Source organism: Amphibalanus amphitrite, unplaced genomic scaffold (assembly GCF_019059575.1).
Source record: "Amphibalanus amphitrite isolate SeventyFive unplaced genomic scaffold, NRLGWU_Aamphi_draft 000484F_arrow, whole genome shotgun sequence".
NCBI lineage: Eukaryota > Metazoa > Arthropoda > Thecostraca > Balanomorpha > Balanidae > Amphibalanus > Amphibalanus amphitrite.
The window spans coordinates 48,638-72,652 of NW_024881978.1; the positions used below are offsets into that span (position 1 = coordinate 48,638).

Below are 24,015 nucleotides of genomic sequence, written 5' to 3' on the forward strand. Positions count from 1 at the left end.
TCCTAGGCATCACAACCGTTCAACAACGTCTAGGAGGTAGCATATACTCGGCGGGGCGAGACAATGACCGAGTGTGGCTATTCAGTCATCGCTGTTATGATTCAGAACGATGAATAAATACATAATCACGATGACACCGTTTCGTCTAGCATTAGGTCCGGTTACATACGGTTGTCACGCGAAGTGCGGCAGAGTTGAACGTTATATCAACAGTTCGTTGGTATTTAGGTAGAGAGTCAGGGCTGCTCACAACACGGGTCGTTCCACGATACACGGCCATTATAAAGAGGCCCCGCTAGCGGTACCAGACGCGGTCGAGCGTGGCGAGGCATACCTTCGGCGCTTCTGTGGCGCGGGGTAGAGTGACGGAATAGAGGGAAAGAGGGAGAGAAGAGTGAGAGGAGAGAGCGAGAGAGGTCAATTTTCAGCTCACCCAGCTATTAAAAACCACTGGCCATTTAACCAAGACTCCTCACCGGGAAGACGCTAGCCTAGCTCAAGCACATCACCACGGTTTCCAACACCGACTATGAATATTAAGTCAATTGACCAGACACCCAATAACCCAGATACTGGTCAAGGAAACACATCAAGGGACGGCCTCAGAAGGTTTATTACCCAATGTAACCGTGACGGCCTTCGATTAGGCTCCCGATAGTATCAAACGGCAGATTTGTCGAGATAAAATGGAGCAGCGGGTTACTCATATCCTCGAAGGCGGTGAACGATTAGTCTATTGAGTCCACTCAGACTACTGTGACTTGAGTTCAGCGTTTCAGAGAAGGACGTTCATGATAACTAATCGTCGCTGGCATCCTTTCGAAGCTTAAATGTAATCGCGAATAGGGACCGCGACGAACCTGATTGCTCTGGTTCACCAGTCAGATTACTGCGGATTTTTCAAAAGACATGCCACCTCGTATATCCCTTTGTAAACCATATCAAGTCACCATAATTCCTAATAAAACGGTTGATGTTGACGTCATACACGATATATTCATCATAGATACCCCGTTCATAGTGACGCTTCCGCCACGACACCAACAGCACACACGGTAGCACACACTACATACACTGCTTCAGCGCCGCCCCTCACACGAACAAAGCCCTTTGCACGTACCCACCCCACTTTCACGGCCCATTAGCCCTCTCCACGACACCCCACACTAGGCTTTCCCCGTACGGACTACTGGGGTCACCCCACGACCAACCTCGCTTCGATCGCTCCCCGAGAGGCTATCGAGAAGCGTGTCTTCGAGGAGCGTAGCTCGCCGCGAAGCGCACCCGGTTCTCTGCGGTCAGAGTGAGACTCTGGCGGCCTCACGGAGCCGTTTGTTTTCGGTCGACAATGCCGGCGCGCCGGTGGCAAATGGTCGCACTTTCACCCCGTTCGAGCGGCCGGCGATTTTACGGAGACGGCCGCGGGCCACCAGGCGACGACGCGGTAAATTGGTCTCACAGGTGACGGCGTTAGTGTTACAGCGATACAGCGACGGCCGCGACCCGAGGGGACGCTCAGAGAGGGAGAGACCAAGTGTCATGGGAAGGTCAGTAACCGAGGCGAGGCACGCACATCAAGACGCGATCAGAGAAAATGAGCAGACCTGAGTGGTAATCATGACTGGCGACTGAAAAGAGAATCGGAACGTAACTACGGAACATGGTGGTCCAAAGCCGTGATATTATTAACCCTGCGGAAGATTGGTCTTGGCTATTGGACGTGCGAAGCACATACAGCAAACTAACATAATCTACAGAATACGATATGCAAAAGCCGGTCTACACAGCAAACCCAAGTTCCCTTACCACCTCACATAAACCGTTTCCACTCGCCACCCCAAAACAGCACAGGCCGTTACCCGACGGCACGCCGCCCCATGCACGCCGCGCGCGGCCCACCGCCGATGGCGTCATCCCTCACAAATGCCGCCTATCTTACCCATCTCTGTCCCGTCGGCCGGCCGTCGACACGTGCCTTAGAGGCGGTCGGCAGGTATCGTGTGCTGAACCCTACATTCCTATCGCTGGATCGGTAACGCGCGGCCACCCGAACACACTGGCACACCGCGGAAGGGCATATGACTAGACTGGGAGAGATACAGGCAGGTCGCATAGGGTCGCCAGGTGCATAGAGTGTGTGAACTGGTACAGCGACTAGGGTCACCGACCTCACTGCCTTTGGCCTCAGATCATGCCACCCAACACACACTATGACAAGTCACACGTCTCGCAGCGAATGGTCAGTCGAAAACGACACATATTTCGACCTTTTGATGATGTGATATCGACTAAATAAGATTAAATAGGATCTTTATACACCTGTAAGCATATACATTATAGATCGTAGGTATTTCTGGCGCCAATACGAACACTAGCTAATAACTAATATCAACAAAACGATATGATGTAAACTGAAAGCGGTCGGTGTGTACGAAATAAACGCACGCAGATCCTTAATTGAAGTGTGTTCATCCAGGGAAAGCCTCATTCCATAGTTCAGGCTCGCCACATCCACTTACAAGACTAACAACTAGGCACGGCAAAAATAACTTCCGAAATTCGACTACACATTACATATGTTCATCTACGAAAATACTACTTGATACATCAATCCCCATACGGCGAGACCTCGCATTTTTTCGCGGCACATAACACAGCACTCTACACTTAAATACCAAGGTCTTCTATACGTAGCTAAGTACAGTGTACAGGTATTAAACCAGGAAAATGACTCCTTCAAGGAACATACAGGGTGTCCCAAAAGTAAGGTCATCATTTGTTTTGGCCACACCGCCAAAAATACGCGATGGATAGAAATAAATAGGACATGATATGAAAGAGCATTTTATAAAATTTTATTCTGATATACATATGAGTCAATACATTGGCTCGTAGCCCCACATTTGCTGCTTTTCTGCATGGCTACCATTTCGGGCCGCGTGCATGAATAGACCTGCGTTTTACTTCCTCCACTATTCTGGAGCGATTCTCTGGTGAGATGCCGCTTATGTTTGCTCGGAGGGATCATCCTTTAGTTCTTCCCGGCTCGTTGGGTTGTCCTAAAAGACAACCTTTCCGTTGTGTACCCAGAGAATAAAAATATGAAGGTGTAATGTCAGGTGCCCGCTGAGGCCATTCAATGGCGTTGCCCTGACTGAAAATTACGCGATCTCACATCCACTCTCGGAGACAATGCATGATCTTCAGGACGGTGCAAGCATAGTCTCCATCCTGCTGAAACCACTGCAGGTTGATGGTGTCGGCACAGCTGCGTTGCGACGAGCGGAAGAACCACTGGGAGGACTCTCGGCCACCTCTCTTGATTTATTTTCACCCGATTCCCGCTGTCGTCCTCAGGACCTCGAAGCACTGGTGGCTAAGTATACATGCCCTGTGCGTACGTTATACCTTTTTTCTGACGTTTTACCGGTTGAGGCGAAACTATGCATGAGTTCAGAGATAGGGCGAGCTGATAGGGTCTGCTTAGGGCCGAAAACTGGGCGGTATTTACCCTTTGTTTTAATGACGGACCCTCTCTAAGAGTTGAATTTCGACCTTCTCAGTTTTATGCCTACTGCTCGGTGTAGTTATGATCAAAAATGGTTTAGGCATGCAAGAAAATAATTTTATGGATGTACCTTGCACGTGTTAAAATTGGAAGTGATTCGGACTCTTACTTCTCGAGATATTTAAGTTTTAAATCATGACCTTACTTTTGGGACACCCTGTAAAACATCAATCTTATTTCCGAGCAAGATTTTCAGGAAATTAACGACCATTCCTTGACGTAGTTCTCTTAGGCTGCAACAACACCTGCAAAGCCTATTGCCGAAGGACAATAAATACCTAGAGCTATTTGCATCCGATATCTCAGGGCGAAAGACGCTTCAGTGGCGTCACAATGTAGTGATTAACCGATAGGTCATAGGCTGCTTTCAAAGAGACTTCCCGACTCTTCAGTCTTCACCAATCATTAAAGCCTCCCTCCATAATAGTGACGCAATGGCGCCACAACATGACGTCACATCGAACGTTACAATCCGACTGTGTCCCGACGTGAAACAGCCGGTACACCAAAGTTAGGATACTTATCGCTTGCATGGAACAGACTCTAAGCAAACATGTCCAGTCCAGCACTGCCCGGTGCGAAGCAAGGTTCGTAACTGCGTTTCTTGAAGACGACTACAAGGCAACGCTTATATCAGGCGCAAGAGAAGCCGACATAAACAACAGTAGTGGAACTCTGGCGGCACTGCAGTAGCGATAGAAAACTGGCAAGCGGCGAGGTGCTGATGGTCGATCTCTGGCGCTAATTCGGCGGATTCTGACCCTTACCGCACATCCCCCGCTGTCTGTTGTCACCCCTCGGTGGCACCAGCTAACCCTGGACTACCACATTCCCAGCACCAGAGCGCGCTCGATCTTGTTCTGAAGCCAGTGGAGCAGCACGGTATCCTCCGACTCGATGACGCGTTTGTCCACTCGGAACCAGTCGTGGCTGTCAGTCTGGGGACAGAGAACAGCCAGGTGAGGGGTAGAAACTAGAGCGCGGCGGTGTGGCGTACACAAAATCCAAGCTTATTCTTAGCTTAGGTATGCTATACATCAGGACACTAACAAATAACAATGCTGAAGCAAACAAAAACATTTCCCGGATAGCGACATTTTTGAGTGATCGAACAAATCAACTGTTCCGATTCACTGACCTTTCTCAGTTTGAGCACGAGTTTGTTGTCTTCGACGCGCGGCACGCCATCTAGATCCGCCACTGGCACCGACCAGTCCAGGTCCCAGCTAGCCCAGAGGCGTGACGACTCCAACATCAGGACGTGCCTAGAAACAGAAACAGAGTCACTAGAGTCAGGGTCAGACATCAGGCCAGTCCAGGTCCTAGCTGGTCCAGAGGCGAGACGAGTCCAGTAGCAGGACGTGCATGGAGTGAACAGTCAGATGTCAGACGGCCCATTAGCCCAGATTTCAGCTACACTAGTTAGTAGGGAATTAGATACAGAAAGCACCATTAAACCTTCATTGCCAATGTCATTGCCATCTTAGAGAAAAATACAGACCTGGCCATGTATGTAAACCCCCGGACAAAGCATATTTCACCAGGCCTTCCCCTCCCCTCCACTCCAATAAGTCACCGCTCCCCTCACCGGTCTGTGACGAGGCAGATGTCGCTGCGCTCGGCTGTGCTCAGCGCCGCGTGTGCCAGGTAGGTGTCAGTCCGGGCCAACCGGCCCTCGCACACCGAGCCCAGCAGGTACTGGCCGCGCGCCGCATACGGAGAAAACGGACGAATACCCTGAGAAGAGGAGAGGGTGAAGTAATGACTCCAGATCGAAGGCATATCGCATAATGGGTAAACGTAGACGTATCGGCGTGTAACAGATGCAAGAGCAAATGTGGTATAAGGGCTATTGAGAGACCTTGGTTTGGCGATAGCCACAGAATTGGTTGAACTAAGTCTGCCGAACATAAGTCCCTTTCCGTTATCTATCCGTACTAACACATCACTACATATTTCCATATCCTTTGAGTGAAGACTGTGAACACCTTACTCTATCACATCACCACCTCCCATCGTACCGTGTTGGGATCGATCTGCCGGGGCAGGCGGGCCCGGATGACCTGTTCACCCAGCTCCACGGCGCGCGACACGCCGTCCATCGCCATGGCAACCATGTCGAGTACGCCGCCGGCCGGTTTGGTGAGCAGGCCGAGCAGGCCGCGGCCCACACCGCGGAAAAAGCCCTCCACACCTCCGTCCCGGCTCCCTGTGAGCAGGGTAGGGGTAGGTCAGGTCAGGTCAGGACAGGTCAGGTACGGTAGGTGAGGTCAGGTCAAGTCAGGTCAGTTAGGTCAGGTAAGGTCAGCAGCCCAAGCAGTCCGCCGCCCACACCACGGGAGATTGAGCCCTCCACACGTCCACCGTCACAGCTCCCTGGCGGGTGGAATTCAAGGCGGGCGGGAGCGGGGCATGGCGGGGTAGGGTGGAAACAGAATAAGAATAGACTAAACAGGGCCTCCAAAACTTTCAGGTCAGGGTAACTCAGGTTTGTACAGGTCCTACAAAGACCTACACGTCAGGGTATGTCTTTGTCCTACGGTATTCCATTTTCAGGAAACGGACAATAACGCAGCGGCCTTGCTCCGAGTGTATCACCCCGTTTGATCTTTCTTTTATCGCCCTCATGCCTGTACGGGTGCATCACAATGCCTTCTCCCTCTCTCCCTCTCCCCTCCATCGGCCCTACCTCTGTACGGGTGCATCACAATGCCTTCTCCCTCTTTCCCTCTCCCCTCCATCGGCCCTACCTCTGTACGGGTGCATCACAATGCCTTCTCCCTCTTTCCCTCTCCCCTCCATCGGCCCTACCTCTGTACGGGTGCATCACAATGCCTTCTCCCTCTTTCCCTCTCCCCTCCACCGGTCCTACCTCTGTACGGGTGCATCACCAGTCCTGCCAGCCCGAGCACGATGCCCATGACGAACGTCCTGCCGGCGGCCAGCAGCGTCTCCGGCAGGCCCGCGTGCTGGTTCATCCAGATACGACGCTTCTGCAGGCGGGAAGACGCACAAAACGTTGAAGGCGCGGATTTTCGTGGAGGGAGCCTGATGAAGTTAGGGGAAACAAGATCGCGCATAGAAAGGGAGGGAGTGCATCTGTGTAGCATACGTTTGCGCTTGTCCGTAACGCTTACTGGACTACCATCTACCGCGTCAAGGCTTCAGCTGAATAACATTGCACTATCACCGCAATATCACGCTAAAATCACCTGCCTCACTCGGCCGACTCACCCGTTTGTAGTCCTCGTCGAAGCTGAGCACGGAGAGCATGTTACCGACCGACTCGGTGAGCAGTGATACGGAGGTGGCTGCCCCGCCGACCACGTGACCGAACAGACTCTGGGCGCCGCGGGCCACGCCCTCGGCAAACTCCTCCGGGCCCGACATGGCGCCCTGGCGACCGGGCGGACGGGGATGAGAAAGGTGCTAAGGTGCTTACGTAAAAGCGTTCAACAGTCAGAATGAAGAGGCGCACTGGAAACAAACTGTGGTGACCAGAATATAGCTGATGTAGAGTTATAATGAACATCCTTTATTGTCAGTGATAGTGAGATGACTGGACGTGACTGATCAATGTTCATCCTTATATATTAGCCTCTTACACAGTTACTCGGCATTCGGGTTGACAGGAATCGACCCTGCCGTCCATTTCAAGAGCCCACATACCGTCAACCTATACAACTCCGCAATCTTACTGACCAGATAGGGTTCGTAGAAGAAGTCGGAGACGCCGTGCGCAAAGTCCTTGATGAGTCCGTACGGGTTTCCGAGCACATCCAGCCCGAGGATGAGCACGTAGACCTCCTGCAGCAGCTGGTACTTGTAGTGGTTCTTCACCTCGTCCCCCAGGTCCGGCAGCGTCATCGTGATGCCGCGACGCTCGAAGTAGCCCAGTCTGAGGGAGAGCACGAGGTGGGATTACGGCATGATACGAAAACAATAACAAATGACCAAAGAACGGCACATTTTTTTAAAAAGAATATTTGTCACAATTTCAATACAATTTAAAAAGCCGATCACCGTCTTCCCTAAAGACAAAATTAAGGCCCTAAAAGACACATTCACTGCAAAATGTAAATTGAATACATGGGATAGTTATATTCCAAAGTACTCAGCTACTTCAAAGACCCTTACTTGAGCTCAGCGTCGGTGACCTCGGTCACGGGTGCTCCAATGCTCTCTGCCAGGAAGCCGAGTAGATCCCTCTTCCAGGCGGCCTCCTCGGCGGCCGGGCCGCCCGCCAGTGGCGCCCCTCGCGGCGAGAACGAGAACGACAATTTGATCGGCGACAGGTGCACGAACTCGATCAGCGCCCGCTCCATACGAGTCAGCGCCTGTCGGGGGTGGAAAAATTTGTTTAAGTTGGTAAATGAGGCTAGTCATAGTATGAGCTTAGGAACGACAAAAATACACTACACAGCGTCCTAATGATATGCATTGATCGTTGTTTTTGATTTATATTCCTGATGAACAATTACGACAGCCAAAGAAGCCAATCAAATGCAATGATACTCACATAACCGAGCACTAAAGTAACGATCATTCGTCACCCGTAAATTAGCACCCAATTTAACCCCACCTTGGGTTTGACCGGCACCAGCGGCTGATGTGCGGCCGATAGGTCCTGGACGAGTCCAATCTGACTGGACGGGGGAGGCGGCAGAAGCGGCATCACCAGGTCGAACAGGGACACCAGCAGACCCTTGTCCACCTCCAGAGAGAACTCCTGCACCAGAACCTTCAGATGTCTGCGGGAAAGAAAAAGGTATCAGAGACACGGGTTGGAGTAGTCAGACTGTTTACTATGAAGTACTGATAACCAATGCCAGGTTGCATTGATGCATAAATATCGCATTATCAGACACACTTGCCTGATGTTGAGCGGGGCGTTTTCGGTGGCGTCCCTGATCAGGACACACGCCTCCAGGAACGGAGGAACACCGAGCTTCTCGACCACGCGCCGCGGCGGGGCCACGCGGTGGAGCACCACCGGGAACACCGAGCCGGGAATCTGGCAGTCCACCTAGAGGGAGCACAGGGACAGTCAGAGCGCCACCGGGAACACCGAGCCGGGGATCTGACAGTCCACCTAGAGGGAACACAGGGAAAGTCAGAGCACTCTCCGGAACACACACAGTCAGAGCGCCACCGGGAACACCGAGCCAGGAATCTGACAGCCCACCTAGAGGGAAACACATAGAAGGTCAGAACGCTCCAGAACACAGACCGTCAGAGAACCACCGGGAACACCGAACCAGCGATCCGACAGTCCACCTAGGGGAAATGCAGAAACGATCAGTGCAATGAATGCCCGAAAGACAGAGCCCGCAAGTACCAATCAATCCACACGGATACAAGAGCTAATCTCAGAGCACCGTCAGAACACAGCTGAAAACATCCCACGTAACGTCGGTTATAGACCAAGCTACAAAGGTTTTCCGGAATACCATCACACGTCACCAAGGCACAGCTGGCGATGCAGCATCATCTAACCCAGCACTACACCTGCGATCACACTATCATCCTTCCCCGTCCACGAACATACCTGAGGCCGGTGAATCCTGAGCAGGACGTATCGCAGCGTCTTGGATCGCCGGTGGTGCAGCCACACGGCCGGCCGCTGGGACCGCCGCAGCTGACCGTAGAACGGACGCGTCATCTGCATCTTGGCCAGGTCCACCTGAGAACACGGACACAAATTAACGGCTCAGTTTTGGCTCTCAGGAGCAGCGGCGTAGTCGGAGATCAAGTGCAGCATTGTATTGACATCGGTGAAGTCCCCTAAACGTTTTATGCATCATATCTGAGAGAGAGAAAAAAAACGAGATATCACAAATTTAAGCAAAATGTCGATGTTTCGAATGAAAAATATAGCAGATAGCTGCACGATCTATCAACCCAAAATAAAATAATTGTACCAAGAGCACAAATTTGATATGACGTAGGTAGACCAAAGAGCCCTGGCGGTGGCTTTCCAGCTACCGCTGCGTTGCTGTGCCACCTCAAGCAACCGATTTAAAGAGCTCGGGACACAAGCACTTCCAGCCAAACATTTCTCTCACTGGTGTTTGGCCAAATATCTCTCCCTACCTCGATGTACTCCTTCATGTTGGCCTTGGCGCGGTCGTTGGAGAACTTGTCCTCGATCCAGGCGCTCATCTCCAGGTTAAGCGGCTTCCAGTCGTCGTGGACACAGACGTGCCAGGCGGCCGGCGCTGAGCGGACGCTGGCGTACAACAGCTCCTGACGGCCGGCCGTCACCTGGAGGGACGAACGGGTTAGGACCGGGTTAGGAAGGTGCGAAGATGATAGCGAGTCGACTCTTGAGGGTAGCGTGGTTTGACAACACAACCACCCTAGTCGATCAAAACAATTTAAAAAGTTGGTTAACCAGAGAACGGCACATCAATCTCGAATCTGCATATGCAATATCTGGCCTATATTCAGTCCACGCATTGCCTTTTGCTATATCTGTGCAATTTTGTACGTAATTATATGAAAGCCAATGTTAACTCCCAAGGGCACACCAAGTCTTTGCCTCCCGAGTCGACAACAAACAAACAAAGCTGCAGTGTTCCATTCCTAATACTCCAAACAAGACTATCCCAAGTCTCACCAGTGATAGTCCGGCGGCTCGCAGTGAGACGAACAGCTCCACCTTGGCCCTCTCGCCGTCGACCTGTCGTCGGAGCCGCACGGCCTGCCGCTCATCCTGCGTGAACAGCAGCGCCCGCTGCGCGCCGCTCATGTAGCTCACCCAGAACACGGCTGTGCGGTCCCGCCGGGTGCGGGGACGCAGCAGCTGTAACCGAGGGGAGAGGGTAGGTCAGTGGCGGATGACACCCAACTCACTGTAATCCAGGAATTTAACCGTATGGTTCGCGTTGCCACCGTACCAATAGGAAACGTACCATTATCCACGGTAAGGAAAATCCTGACCCTGACCCTGAAAAGTCATGCAGGACTCATCCAGTAGATCGGCTACCACCGACTATCCAGACTGCTACTTGGAACCTTATCAACGCTGACCCTTTTTTGTTGTTGTGTTAACTGTTAGGCCCTTTCGGTCTGACAACACCATTTCAGAGCCGAGAGGATGGTAGGAATTAGGGGGAGACATTGGTCTGGGCAGGCACCCTAGAGAGTCGCTGGGGCTGAGAGACGCCGACCAGCCCCCATCCCCCCCCCCCCAGCACTCTCTGCACCCGGCTACGGGATGCGCTCCCTCGTGAGCAGCGTGCCGCTCCAAGGGAGCAGCCCGCATGAGATAAAGGTGCCTGTCCAGCCCGGAGGGGGGTTGCGGCGTGGAGAAGGATTTCAGCATCCTGAGGATGGAAAAGAAAACAAGAAAGAAAAAAGGACCCAAAAACCCCGGGGCCTCCGAAGGGAGTCAAGCCCGAGACGACTCAGTGACCTCTCCTCGCCTCGCGCGCTCACCTGTCTCTGAGCCGCCTCAGCTGTGGTGGCCTGCTCACTGGTCTCTGTGTCACTGTCATCTGTACTGCTGCCGCCCAGGGACAGACGAGAGCTGCTGTTGAGCGACTTCTTCAGACGCGAGGAGAGCCGCGCCAGTCGGCTCTCGCGCACCGAGTGCAGCGTCAGCTGCGCCTCGCCGAAACCGTCCTGGGAAAGCACGAACAGAACGTGATGACTGATGACTAAAGATCGAGTAGGTGTTGAGAAGCTGGCTCGTAAAATGAAAATACCCGTGCTGCGTAAAGCGAAGTAAAAGGCAACAAGAAAGTCCTTATACGAAGTTAAACAGCCTGTTTTATGTAGTTACCTTCTCAATCATTGCAGGGATGTCCACAGCTTTGCTGTTGTAGGCGTTCCAGAGGAGCTGCCTCTCGGCTGTCGGGTCCTCCCACGTGTACAGCATCGACTGGTACGGGCCGAGCAGCATCACCTGGCAGCATCAGGTCACTGTGGTCATAAATGGTCCTTCCAGAGCCCTTTACGCCGACAGTCACACTCCACATACATAGCCAGGCGACTACGTATGACATGGTCGACAATTCGACATCAATCGATACTATAAGTGTGAGGGTGGGTGGAGGTCGGTAGATGTGGGTAGGTAGGATATGTTCATTGAACTTATCATGAACATTAGCCTTACTCCCTCACGCCGCCCTCCTTCCCCTATCAGCGTCCCTTCTCGTGGCGCGCCGCGCCCTCACCTGTCCCGACGACTGCTGGTGGAACTTGAGGAACAGGTCGTCACAGAGGTTCTCCAGTCGGACGGGCGCGTCACCGGCCGTGTACGGCTCGAAACAGACCAGGAACGGCGTCTCGACGCCGCCCGTCACCTCCACCACCAGACCCGACTGCCGGAGGTCAAAGGTCAGGTCAGAGGTCAGCATAGAACAAGGTAGATCATCGCAATCACCAGACCCGACTTCAGGGAGGTCACAGGTCAGGTCAGAGGCCGGTATGTGTCCCTGTAGGTCACCTCTACCACCAGACCCGACTGCGGGGTCAAAGGTCAGGTCAGAGGCCAGCGTACGTCGTTGTAGGTCACTCCCACCACCTGACCCGACTGGGGGAGGGAAATGGAGAGGTCACAACTCACCTCTACGACCAGACCATACTGGGGGGTCAGAGGACGAGTCAGAAGTCAACATTCAGCACGGCCAACATTCATCGCCCTCCTGCAGAGTACGACGTCACTATGAGGTACTCACCCCGCCGGCCATCCTCAGCGTGGTCTGGTGCGGACTGCTGATGGAAAACCACTGTGACGTCACCCGGGAGTCGCGGTATTTGATGCTCAGACGAAGGCTGTTGGTTGCCGGCCAGAATGGCGTCACCTAGAAACGCGCACAACACAGCTCGATAGAACTGACGGCACAGCGGCAAGACACTGGACGGTGATCTCTTGGATAAAACGGGAGATGGACACAAGTGGACCTATAATATTCGTAGCATTAGCAACCAAAATAAGAAGCTCGAATGACGCAACCGGCTTGTATGGGCGCCAGCTTTGACTCTTTGCAACTGAACTCCATCTTATATCTAAGCCTTTCACAAGTTGGCTATTTGGGCCCATACCATCAAGTTGCTTTATCACCACCCATCCCCTCTCTGCTCTAACCTGTCTGGGGGCGATGTCTAGCCACAGGTCCGCCGACTCGTTCTCCTCCATAAAGAGCAGGTGGTGACGGGTGTTGTTCTGCAGCACAAAGTACGGCTTGAACGTGATGATCTTGGTCGGGTGCAGATGTGATAAAGACACCGACATCAGGATCCTGACGACGGGAGAACGGTGTTAGGGCAGACGCACGACCGGTGCAGAAGGACGGGGCTGGGCTGAACATCGGGCACCACACATCATTGCCTTGTTCAACTCTTCCAAGCATGCTCTTTTCTCCGGCAGCATTTAAACAGTATCTTTGCAACAAAGCAGCCTAATGGATTTTTCGCAAGCGTAGATATTATGAATCATGTTATCTATGCACACGTTAATTGCCATTTTCCCAATCTTCCAAACGTCAATCGTGTTATACCATTTGCCAACCCCACCTGCCCACATCTACCGACCTCCGCCCACCCAACCCCTCCCACACCTCCCACGAACCTGTACCGCGTGTGTCGCTCCTTGTCCCTGCACACCACCAGTCCGGCCGTCTCCACTGCACTAACGCTGAACGGAGGACTCCACGAGGACTGCTGGGCGCTCAGCTTCAGTTTGGAGGAGCCGCGGGGACGGAACAGCACCGGCTCCTCCGAGGGCACCAGCTCGCACGAGGACGAGCCAGACGAACACTGCGGAGGTCAGAGGGGTGGTGGGTGATGAGAATGTGACTGACTAACAGATGGATCAAGGAAAACTGATCAAGGAAAGACTGATAAACTTGGGAACTTTCCACAGCGGTTGGAGACGACATTTTGAGTGTTAGCGTTTAGCAGGTAAGAGCGAGATATGCGAAACAGAATGCATACCAACATGAAACAACCAGACCCGCTCGGCAAAAAAGGACTTAATTAGACATAAAGCGCAATTAAATGTCATATTCCATTTCATTAGAATCAGCCACAGACAAGCGATCATCACCGGTCAGCCCCATCCGTCCACCGACCTTGACCTGGAGCGGCAGGCCGGTCTTGTTGACCAGCCAGTAGGGCACACTGATGTAGAACTCCAGCATGGCCGGGTCGGGCCGGCGCAGCTCCAGCGTCAGCTTCCCGCAGCCGTCGCCAGGTGGCTCTGCCGGCTCGGCCGTCAGCGTGGCCGTGGCACCCGTGCGCAGCTTCTCCGACAGCTCCAGCTTACCCTTCCAGCGGGTGCCGCGGTAGCCGGGCAGCTGGCGTGGGGAGAGGGGGAATGTCAGTCATCGGAGATCAATAAAGATATCGGCAAATCTTTGCAGTCAGGTAAAATGGGCATTGATTAAAGAATGAAGTATAGCCTAGAAACGTGGGTTTCGCGTTGCCAACAAGTAACAACAGCATGTAAAGCAGACTCAATTATCAGAATGAGCCACTTCTGTGCTGCAGATCCAAATAATTTCTACGCTCCAAACAAAATTCACAGTCTGATCTAATATCAGTAAGAATAAGCACTAAGCACTAAGCAGCTGATGTTGATGTTAACCGAACGTGTAAAAGATTAAAAATGCATTCCACTAGTTCTACGTACCTGCAGAGGCACCTCCTGTTTATGAGTGGGGTCCATGGACGTGAGTCTGAGGACGCCGCCGGCCGGCACGCCGTACTCTCCGAGCAGCGCGGCCGTCGGGAGGTGATTGTGGACCACCACGGCCGGCTGCAGGCGGACGGTCATCACGGGCATACCGCGCTCACCGGGGGAGTCCGGCTCCGGGCCGGCGGCCGTGCCGTACAGTTCGTCCGGAGAGGGACGGGACACCGTCAGCTGGGGGAGGGGGAGGGGACTGTCAGCTGGGGGGGGGGGCAAGAGCTTTAAGTGGGGGGGGGGGGAGGAGATTGCTGTCGAGTAATAGATATCGTTTAAAGCTAGAACAACCACCGTTTCACTGGGGGAGCATGCATGATTCATCGTCATTTTAACATTATAGAAGTATTAATTTATTTCTATGTGAAACGAATGGAGTCATGAAGATTAAACAACAGGAAAAAGGAGGGGAATAATGAAAGGAAGAAAACAGGAAAAATTAATGAGGGAGAATGTGAACGCAGGCTGACCTGGGAGACGACCCTGAAGCCGTGTCCCGAGCTGGGCTCACAGCGCAGGAAGTGCGGCCCCGGCTTCTTCACCAGATCCTTCCACCAGATGGCGCCCTCGCTGATGTCGTGTCTGAAGGAACGGGAGACCGGTGGCGTGAGACAAACATCAACACAGGGGTGATACGCTGGGAGCCAACGAGATGGGTGCGATTACTGGAAATCGTATGACGGAGGAATACGTTTTCGATGATATATAAAAAAGCCTAGAGGGAACAGCAATCGATATATGACATTGAGAACCACTAATATCGCGAATTAGCAACCAACTAATCTGGCAACTTATCTAATCTTGGAGCAGATGTAACTTTATTTAGAATATCAAAACTCGCTAAACAACACTCATTGCACGCATACGCAAACCACAACACCGACTTCGCACAACAAACGAGACATTGCGAAGCCAGAAGATTGCTGAAAGGCAAAGCTGAAAGATGCCCGTAGCCTTCTCACACCTGGAAACATTCCGCACAGAGACGCTCGGGAAGACGCCCTCGCTGTGTTCCTGTACAGCTCGCTGCGCAAAGGCGTTATTCTCTGCTACCCACTGAACAATACATTATGCGACATAAAAAGCATGTACGATGTAGCCGAAGCATCGCAATTGTATAGGCAATTGTACCTACTATCATAGCGAATGCGCCAGCCGTAGTAGCGAGTGTACTTGAAGACCTGCCGTATTTTTTTTTTTCGTAACATTTCTACTCACCTCCAAAGCACGTTCCATAAGCAATTTTCAACATTGAACAGCAAAGAGGTTACCTTTCTTTATTTTATCGAAACAGTAATTAATTATGCTAGGCCAAGATACATATGTTCCCTTTATAACGCCCAGATAGAAACTGTTTCCACAATCATAGAGAGCAGGAAAGGCAGCATGCTTGGAAAGCGACAGCAGAAAGAGAACTGAGAAAAGTCTGAGGTTCTCGACGATACTGAGCCGAACTGACGACCGAACCGGAACTACCGTCCAGTGGTGCCGGCAGCTCACCGATCTAGGGGGCTGAAAACACAGGGATAGCATGGAATAGATTCTGATAGTACACAAGGGTAGATCAGAACGACGGAGAAACACATGCTTGCATGAACAGGGGTGATCGTCAGATGGTGAAATGAGAAATCACTAGCTAAGTGGCACCTGTTCATTACAAGGTGCTCATGGTGCACACATGCAGGAAAATGACGGTTATAAAGGATGAATATGTGCAGAGGGGTACGATTAAAAGAAGACATGCCTCCGGGTCCCCTATGCCTCTACTGTCCCAAAATTGTGTGCGTCCTACCAGGCGGTGATATGTAGAAAAAGGATCTTACGGAAGTGAATCTTTTGGGTAGGAAATGTCGAAATGTACTAGAAATACGAGGGGGTATCGGAAAGTTCTGATCATCACATAGAAGATGTAGACTGATCTTGATTATTTTTGGTTGGTATTATATTTGGCTCTTAAGAACAATGTTCCCGCAAAGAGAATCCTGAGAAGTGGTTTTATCTTATGTAGGAGAGACTTAGAAGTAAAAAAGATGAGTATTGGGCCCATTGAGGACCGAACCGTCATCCAACTAATGCATTTGAAACGGTATCACACTGAGAAAATACATCAAGAACGTGGAATCAGTTTATGGCGAGGAAAGCCCATCTCATGCACTTACCGAAAATGAAGAAATAATTTTCAACTTGGTTGCACGGCCCTTGCAGGGGAGTCAAGAAGTGAGTGGCTACCAGTGACTGACAAAGTGGTGACTGTGAAGGAAGTGGAGGACCTCATCCTTACAGATCGTCGTGTGACCTTTCAGATGATTTTGCAACAGAAAGGTCTCAATGCTGGCAGTGCCTGAAAATATTATCAGCGAAGAACTACAGACGATAAAGGAGTCAGCCCGCTTAGAAGTTCGTGTGCCTACTTTGTTCAAGAGAAAAATGCGTCTTGGCCCTTCGAAATCAAAACTAGGCCTTTTTTAGGAAATTGAAGACATCTTCGATAATTTGATGACTTGTGACGAATGCTGGGTCTATGTGCATGATCCAGAGACAAAAAGATGATCAAGAAATTTAAGCACGGCACATATGTCCTTCTTAAAAGGCGAAGATGCAGAAGCCGATATGGAAGGTCAATGCTATCAGTGTTCTGGATCTGGCGCAGGATAGTCAGTACCGACTGTCTTGATGATGGTCGGATAATGATAAGCAAGCACCACTGCACACTTTTGAAGAAGCTGCGAGATGGCCTCAAGCAGAATCGCCGCAAAAAAGCCAAAGAAAGATGTTTTATCCGCACCGACAGCGCTCGCGCCCATTCGTCCTGAGCTGCGATTGAAGAAAGAACATGATGTGGACATTAAATCCTACCGCATCTAAGAAATTCACCTGACCGGGTATTAACTGACTCTTGATTGTTACGGGAGATAAAGAATCCACAGTATGGCCGGTGATTTAAGGACAGAAATGACGTCATTGATGAGGTGGAGCAGTGATTTACGGGACAGTGCGAAGGTCCTACAATGACCGCCTGAGGCAGCTCAAGAAACGATGCAATAAGTTTGCGATCGTGTGTGGTGACTTGTAAAGGAGCAATGAACATCATGTAAAAAAATCAAATTTCTATCACATCTCATTCGTGGTGATGATCAGAACTTTTCGATACCCCCTCGTATAATAAGACATTTAATTTATCAGCAGGTTGCAACTATATCAGTACGCCAAACTAATTCCTGGTAATCCCACTAACTACAGCTGTTCTCACTGACCGTAGCTTCCCCCCCCCCCCCGCACACACCTTGTGCCCTCCCCACTGACCTGGTACCGACGGGCTGAACCAGCAGCCGGCAGTGGTAGGCCACTAGCAGCGGCACGGCCGCCGTCTCCCCCGGCTGGAGGACGCGCAGCTCCGCCAGCGACCCGAACGGGTTCGGGTGGCGGCGCCGGTCTCCGTCCGACAGAGCCAGGGCCGCCTCCTCGGCCTCCTCGACCAGACCCAGCGCGCCGGCCAGCTCGGCGCGGTGGAACAGCAGCGACACGGGCGCCGAGAGACCGTTCGTCACCTGGGGACGGTGCGCCGAACGTGAGGTTCAGGGAAGCGAGTTTGACAAAAGTAAGTAAATGGCGAAGTACTTGTATGAACAGCATTATGACATATATATGTTTTCAAATATAACCTTATGTTCAATGATTGCGAAATGCAAAAGGTTCCAAAATTAATTACAAAATGAATATATTTCGGACACTGTCCTTCTTCAGTTCAGAATTGCAAATTAAATCATTTTGTCACAACAGCGCCAGAATATGTCGATAACAGCTAAGTTAGGAAGTCTCACATTGGCAAATTCTCGCGCAAAATAGACAACCATCTTACAGTTGAAATGTTCACAAGGTACCCTTTCATATAAATATAATACATGTGTGTCCACAATTTACACATTAATTCATCCCTATCATCTATCAATCACTAGACCACAGCATCTAGTCGTCTATTCAACCATCGAACCATGCAATCCGTCAAACATCCAACCATCCATGTACTCACACATCACTCAGCTATAGATAATTAGACAATCAAGTCATCAAAGGCCACCATCTTACATCAAAGAGCATAAGTACCGTACCATTAAACCATTCATACAAACCTCGAAACAATACTCAATCGTTCAATCATTCATGTTCATCCATACATTCATACATTCATTCATTCATTCATTCATTCATTCACTCATTCAATCATTCATTCATTCATACAATCATCCAATTATTCAATCCTTCATTCATTCATTCATTTTCTCACACACCATTCATCAATATGGTTGAATATAAAAGCCACTTGTCATCAATACACACATGATCAGTGAATCAGTGGCAAAGGCATCAGAACAGAAGACTTTACAATAGCGACGTTGTAAATGCTAGAGTACTACAGGACAGGATCAGTTCCTCATTTCTTTCCCTTGGGCGTTACCCTTTAAATGATGGCCCAGGCCGCTATGTTGCTGTTTAGAGCTGGGCGAATCTGTTTGATCCAAAGAGACCAGCATAACTGTGTAACCAGAGTTATGTTGGTGAGACGGGACGTTCGGTGCGCCTCCGCTACAACGAACATTTGCGAGATGCTAAAAACAAGCGGAATGACTCCCCGTGGGGCGAGCATTTCCGAACACAGCATCCCCAGTGTCGGCCGGGACCCCATAATGTAAGGGCAAAGATTCTGCAGGCATGCGATGACAGTAGAGGCAGGAAAATAGCGGAGTCTCTTTGGATCAAACAGATTCGCCCAGCTCTAAACAGCAACATAGCGGCCTGGGCCATCATTTAAAGGGTAACGCCCAAGGGAAAGAAATGAGGAACTGATCCTGTCCTGTAGTACTCTAGCATTTACAACTTCGCTATTGTAACGTCTTCTGTTCTGATGCCTTTGCCACTGATTCACTGATCATGTGTGTATTGATGACAAGTGGCTTTTATATTCAACCATATTGATGAATGGTGTGTGAGAAAATGAATGAATGAATGAAGGACTGAATAATTGGATGATTGTATGAATGAATGAATGATTGAATGAGTGAATGAATGAATGAATGAATGAATGAATGTATGAATGTATGGATGAACATGAATGATTGAACGATTGAGTATTGTTTCGAGGTTTGTATGAATGGTTTAATGGTACGGTACTTATGCTCTTTGATGTAAGATGGTGGCCTTTGATGACTTGATTGTCTAATTATCTATAGCTGAGTGATGTGTGAGTACATGGATGGTTGGATGTTTGACGGATTGCATGGCTCGATGGTTGAATAGACGACTAGATGCTGTGGTCTAGTGATTGATAGATGATAGGGATGAATTAATGTGTAAATTGTGGACACACATGTATTATATTTATATGAAAGGGTACCTTGTGAACATTTCAACTGTAAGATGGTTGTCTATTTTGCGCGAGAATTTGCCAATGTGAGACTTCCTAACTTAGCTGTTATCGACATATTCTGGCGCTGTTGTGACAAAATGATTTAATTTGCAATTCTGAACTGAAGAAGGACAGTGTCCGAAATATATTCATTTTGTAATTAATTTTGGAACCTTTTGCATTTCGCAATCATTGAACATAAGGTTATATTTGAAAACATATATTTGACAAAAGTACGTTGACGGTGTTAGTGGCTCGGCCCGTTCGCGTACAGACAAACCGCCACATGCCACAGCTTTTCCGGACGAACCGCAATCGGCCAACAATGCTTATAAAACAACACAGCTGCAGTTGAACAATGTACTCCCAGCCCTATAGACATCCCTTTCTCCCTACCCAGCCCACTGGCCGTGCCCTTCCCCACGCCAACCTGCAGTGGTGAAGTAAGCCGCACGCTCTTGTGCTGACCCCGCGCGGTGAGCTCCATCAGAGCCTGGTAGGTGGTGACGGTTCCATCAGCCGCCCGTCGCCGCAGCGCCACCAATCGACGCAGGGAGCGGGAGGGAAGCAGCGCCAGCGTCGGCTCAAAGTCTGCACCAACAGACAGGTAGAGCGTTACATACCAGGGAAAGGTGGAACTGACAAGCGACAACATTATTCAAAGCCAGAATAGGGACACATACACACGATAGGCCCAAACCTTGATACATAAAGGCAGAATCGGGAAATTTGGCTACGCATTCTGGAATAGAATGACGTGTCATGAAGTGTCGCCTAAGCATTTGCTCTGATTTGCTAAAAGTACCAGACATTAATCTTAATCTGCATACGCCCTGTAGAGAATTCAACACTTGACTGACTTTCTGCCTCGATGCGTATTTTCTGCCTGACGGCCAGGTTGTACAGCTCGGGCAGCGTCTTCTCCTCGAACTTAACCGGCGCCGTGACGGTGGTCAGAACAGAGCTCATCAGCTCCTCGATCTTACTGCCTCCGGAGCTCATCCTGTGGCCGATAAATCCACGGTGAGGTAAAATGTTACACAATTCTTAGCATTGAACACTGAGGTGATTGACAATTTCATCTATGATCAAAGTGTTGAAGAATATAATGACAGATATCACCGTAAAAATACACTCACCGTGATGCGCGAGGTATTTTTATTCCGAAATAACCGTAACCTGCTCCGGGTTCCCATAAGAATACTAAGTAAGCTCGATGTGTAAACAAAGGAAAAGTACGTACCTCCTCTCATCCCACACATCCACCCGCTGGCTCGTTACCTGCGATGGCAGTGCTCCAGAGACAGGGTGGGGCTGGTGCTGCGGGGAGAGCCCGGCACCACATCGCGCGTGGCAAACACCACTTCGTCACACAGCTTGTCATGCTTCACACGGTCCGCCTGGGGGAGACATTGATAGGACAGTGGGCGGGGGTTACAATGTGACTCGACTACGTAATTACTGTCACTATAACTGATGCTTATAGAATAGCAGCAGTGACCGACTGTAAGCGATAGAAAAAAGGTACATTTAATGAGTTGTATGGATAGAATTAGACACCTATCATATTACGCCACTAAGCTTCCGTAACGATAGCATCAACGTTCAATATAAGTTTGCATTGAACAGTGAACATGCCACACACTCGTCTGACGGTTCAAAACTATCGAACTATCAACTGTCACTGACAACATCGCGGGACTCCTACCTTGGCCTTTCCGACGACGGTGACGGAGAAGTCGCCTCCCAGCTGGTTGTCAATGTCCAGGCCGAGTTTGCAGGTCATTTGACGGCCCTCTTCCGTGTAATCATCGTCCTTATCCGTCGTCCACTTGGCCACCTGAACCAAACACATCCAATAAGCCCCCTAAGTGCACACGGTACACACAACGTAGCACGTTGTTGTTGTTTGTTTGTTGTTTGCTCGATTTTATTGAATATTTTCGTACTTCGACACGTACTTCGACAGCGAGCGATATAAAGTCTGTGATTTTACAGAACGAACTAAAATATACAGAACTACATGAGACAAATTATTTCGAGGCTCTCGAAGAAGACATGAAAACCTGGGAACTAATTTTAAACAGCTAACTCGAGTTACGTTCAGCCGTAAACGCCCAAATAGGCCAAAATTCAGCGACGTCCACTATGCGGCCAGCACCCACACATCTTCCCCATTGCCGCGGTCCATCGTCCGATGTCTCACCTCTCTGAGTACATTGATGGCCTGCGGGGTGACCGTCAGTTCCAGCGGGTCTCGGGACTCGACCAGGACATAGGTGGCCAGCTGAGAGGGCACCGACGCAGGGGTCACCACCACCTCCGGACCTGCGGGGCGCCGGGAGAGGTGTGAGCCACGGCGAGTTTTTATCTACCGTGCCTGCTTATCAAATAAGACGAGCTTTACAAACAATCACCAAAAATTATAACAAATTATAATACACAGCGCCATAAGTCAGTGAGGTCGCGGTTAATACAGCCCCGTGCACGTCTCACCGTCTGGCTCGTCCTGGGAGGGCTCCTGGAGCGCGGCCTTGGCCTTGGCATCCGTCGCCGGGTGCTCTGTGTCCGACTCGTCCGCCTCCTCCCCGTCCTCCACACCGTCCTCGTTATCACTGGTGGTGTGAGGACGGGAGGAATCGTGTGTTAGAACAATGGCGGAGGACAGTCATAACTTGTGATTGGAAGGCGTGCAACATTAGTATCCGAAAATAGACAGTTTTCAAACCTGTTCCTATTATGAGAAAACGAATGTGCGTCAAATTCATCATTCGTTCGTAGAGCAAAGGTATCGCGCCGATCATCATTCCATGGTTTACCTGGAAAATAGATGTCCGAATGCGGCGGCGATCTTTTCCATCAGACCGTCGTCGCTATCGGAATCGGAGTTCATCATGGAGCCCACGATGTGGGTGGAAGCTCCTGCAGCAGAGAATGGACACACCCAGGTCACAGCTGCCAGTCCACGCTCATATGAAAAAGTGCCCACTGGAAACGGATGCACGTAATGGCAATCGACATGCAGGGTACACAAGACACATAGATCTAGCCTGCATGTGAGGCCTCGTCAGCACCGTTCCTTTATGACTTCTACAATAAGACAGATGTTAACGCACTAAAACTTCCACCGACGTCCATCTCCCGACTCACTGGTTTTTCTGCGCCGCGACAGTCTGCGTGTTGTTTTAATCGGTCTCATCTTGTGCTCTGTCTCTGTATCTGAGTCCACGGAGCTGGGTGTGGCCGATCCCGGCGACGGCACGGTCAGGGTTGTGGCGCCACCGCTGACCCCGCCGCCGCCGGCTGACGCGTGGTCAGGCTGGTCCTCCGGCAGCGAGGCGCCACAAGAGATCGGGTGCGCGCCGCTACGGAACACCTGAGGGTCGGGAGCGCGACAATAATGTGAAGGGCGCGGAACCAGCGTGGGATGAGCTTGGTTGTGATCCAGATACGATGAATAACCAATAACTATTGCATACTATGTTTCATAAACCATTGCATACCGATACATAAACGAACGAACGTCAGTAGCCTTGTATACACGCATCCAACGACTAGCTTACGCACTAAAAACGAAAGGATTCACAATCCTGCAAAAATGAAAAAAATGTATGCATCATTTATTTAGTGATCAAAATGTCACCGACCTTAAAGAGGACCTCGTAGGGCCTGTATGCCTCCTCCTGCTGTAGCACAGGCTCCAACAGCGGCTCCCACGTGCCGATGTCGTCGCTGAACGTTGAGACCTGCAGCTGGATCTCGCCTGTGGGCAGAGAGCAGAACATAGGAATGATAAGGTGGCAGTAATCCAAATACTTTGGTCCGTAAGTCCCATTGGTTTCAGCAGATGGATCGCATTATCTAGGTATTGTTCACCTGATTTTCCTTCAATCACCATCCATCACTCAGAAACTTCCCAGTCTATGATCGGAGTAGAGAAACACCAACAGATGAAGCAAACTATAAACAATACAAGCTCAGATCCACCCTACCTTTCATGTAGGGCAGCTGACTCCAGTCGCAGACCAGACCCTCCAGGGCCGAGTGAACCATGATGACGGGGAACCTCTGGTCCTCTTCCTCCCTCTCAAACACCACCTGTGGACACCCAGACACCGTTATCAAAACTGGGGAGATACCGAGTGAACCATGATGACGGGGAACCTCTCAAACACCACCTGCGGACACCCAGACACTGCCGTCAGGAATTATGATTAGGTACTGGGAACATCTGATCCTCTGGTCAAATACTTCCCGGGGATGACCGCGTAAGAACGAGAAACCGGGAACAGAGGACGAAAAGTATGACATTGAAGAAGAAGAATATAACATCGGCAACAAAGAAATTAA

General features: G+C 50.6%; 1 protein-coding gene across 3 annotated transcripts in view; it reads right to left on the reverse strand.

The window, feature by feature from the left end:
- Positions 1-976: 976 nt before the first annotated feature.
- The window catches only part of LOC122392395 (vacuolar protein sorting-associated protein 13A-like), a 57,925-nt gene continuing 34,886 nt past the window's right edge, over positions 977-24,015 (reverse strand). For 2 of the 3 annotated variants that reach the window (XM_043387209.1, XM_043387208.1), the window contains exons 34-67: positions 23,658-23,763; positions 23,313-23,428; positions 22,816-23,041; positions 22,485-22,587; positions 22,162-22,280; positions 21,872-21,993; positions 21,374-21,505; positions 20,947-21,065; positions 20,526-20,668; positions 20,096-20,256; positions 17,565-17,809; positions 15,762-15,773; positions 14,732-14,843; positions 14,208-14,441; positions 13,648-13,872; positions 13,146-13,333; positions 12,663-12,816; positions 12,253-12,378; positions 11,749-11,895; positions 11,355-11,477; positions 11,009-11,194; positions 10,188-10,373; positions 9,662-9,832; positions 9,117-9,251; positions 8,443-8,594; positions 8,151-8,319; positions 7,706-7,905; positions 7,271-7,466; positions 6,803-6,964; positions 6,441-6,561; positions 5,590-5,777; positions 5,157-5,305; positions 4,707-4,833; positions 977-4,506 (exon numbers count right to left, since the gene is read on the reverse strand). In XM_043387209.1, the coding sequence (XP_043243144.1) occupies positions 4,390-4,506; positions 4,707-4,833; positions 5,157-5,305; positions 5,590-5,777; positions 6,441-6,561; positions 6,803-6,964; positions 7,271-7,466; positions 7,706-7,905; positions 8,151-8,319; positions 8,443-8,594; positions 9,117-9,251; positions 9,662-9,832; positions 10,188-10,373; positions 11,009-11,194; positions 11,355-11,477; positions 11,749-11,895; positions 12,253-12,378; positions 12,663-12,816; positions 13,146-13,333; positions 13,648-13,872; positions 14,208-14,441; positions 14,732-14,843; positions 15,762-15,773; positions 17,565-17,809; positions 20,096-20,256; positions 20,526-20,668; positions 20,947-21,065; positions 21,374-21,505; positions 21,872-21,993; positions 22,162-22,280; positions 22,485-22,587; positions 22,816-23,041; positions 23,313-23,428; positions 23,658-23,763 (5,172 nt within the window). In that variant the 3' untranslated portion in view covers positions 977-4,389. The remainder of the gene's footprint in view (positions 4,507-4,706; positions 4,834-5,156; positions 5,306-5,589; positions 5,778-6,440; positions 6,562-6,802; positions 6,965-7,270; positions 7,467-7,705; positions 7,906-8,150; positions 8,320-8,442; positions 8,595-9,116; positions 9,252-9,661; positions 9,833-10,187; positions 10,374-11,008; positions 11,195-11,354; positions 11,478-11,748; positions 11,896-12,252; positions 12,379-12,662; positions 12,817-13,145; positions 13,334-13,647; positions 13,873-14,207; positions 14,442-14,731; positions 14,844-15,761; positions 15,774-17,564; positions 17,810-20,095; positions 20,257-20,525; positions 20,669-20,946; positions 21,066-21,373; positions 21,506-21,871; positions 21,994-22,161; positions 22,281-22,484; positions 22,588-22,815; positions 23,042-23,312; positions 23,429-23,657; positions 23,764-24,015) is intronic. The other variant, XM_043387210.1, reaches the window with a different exon arrangement.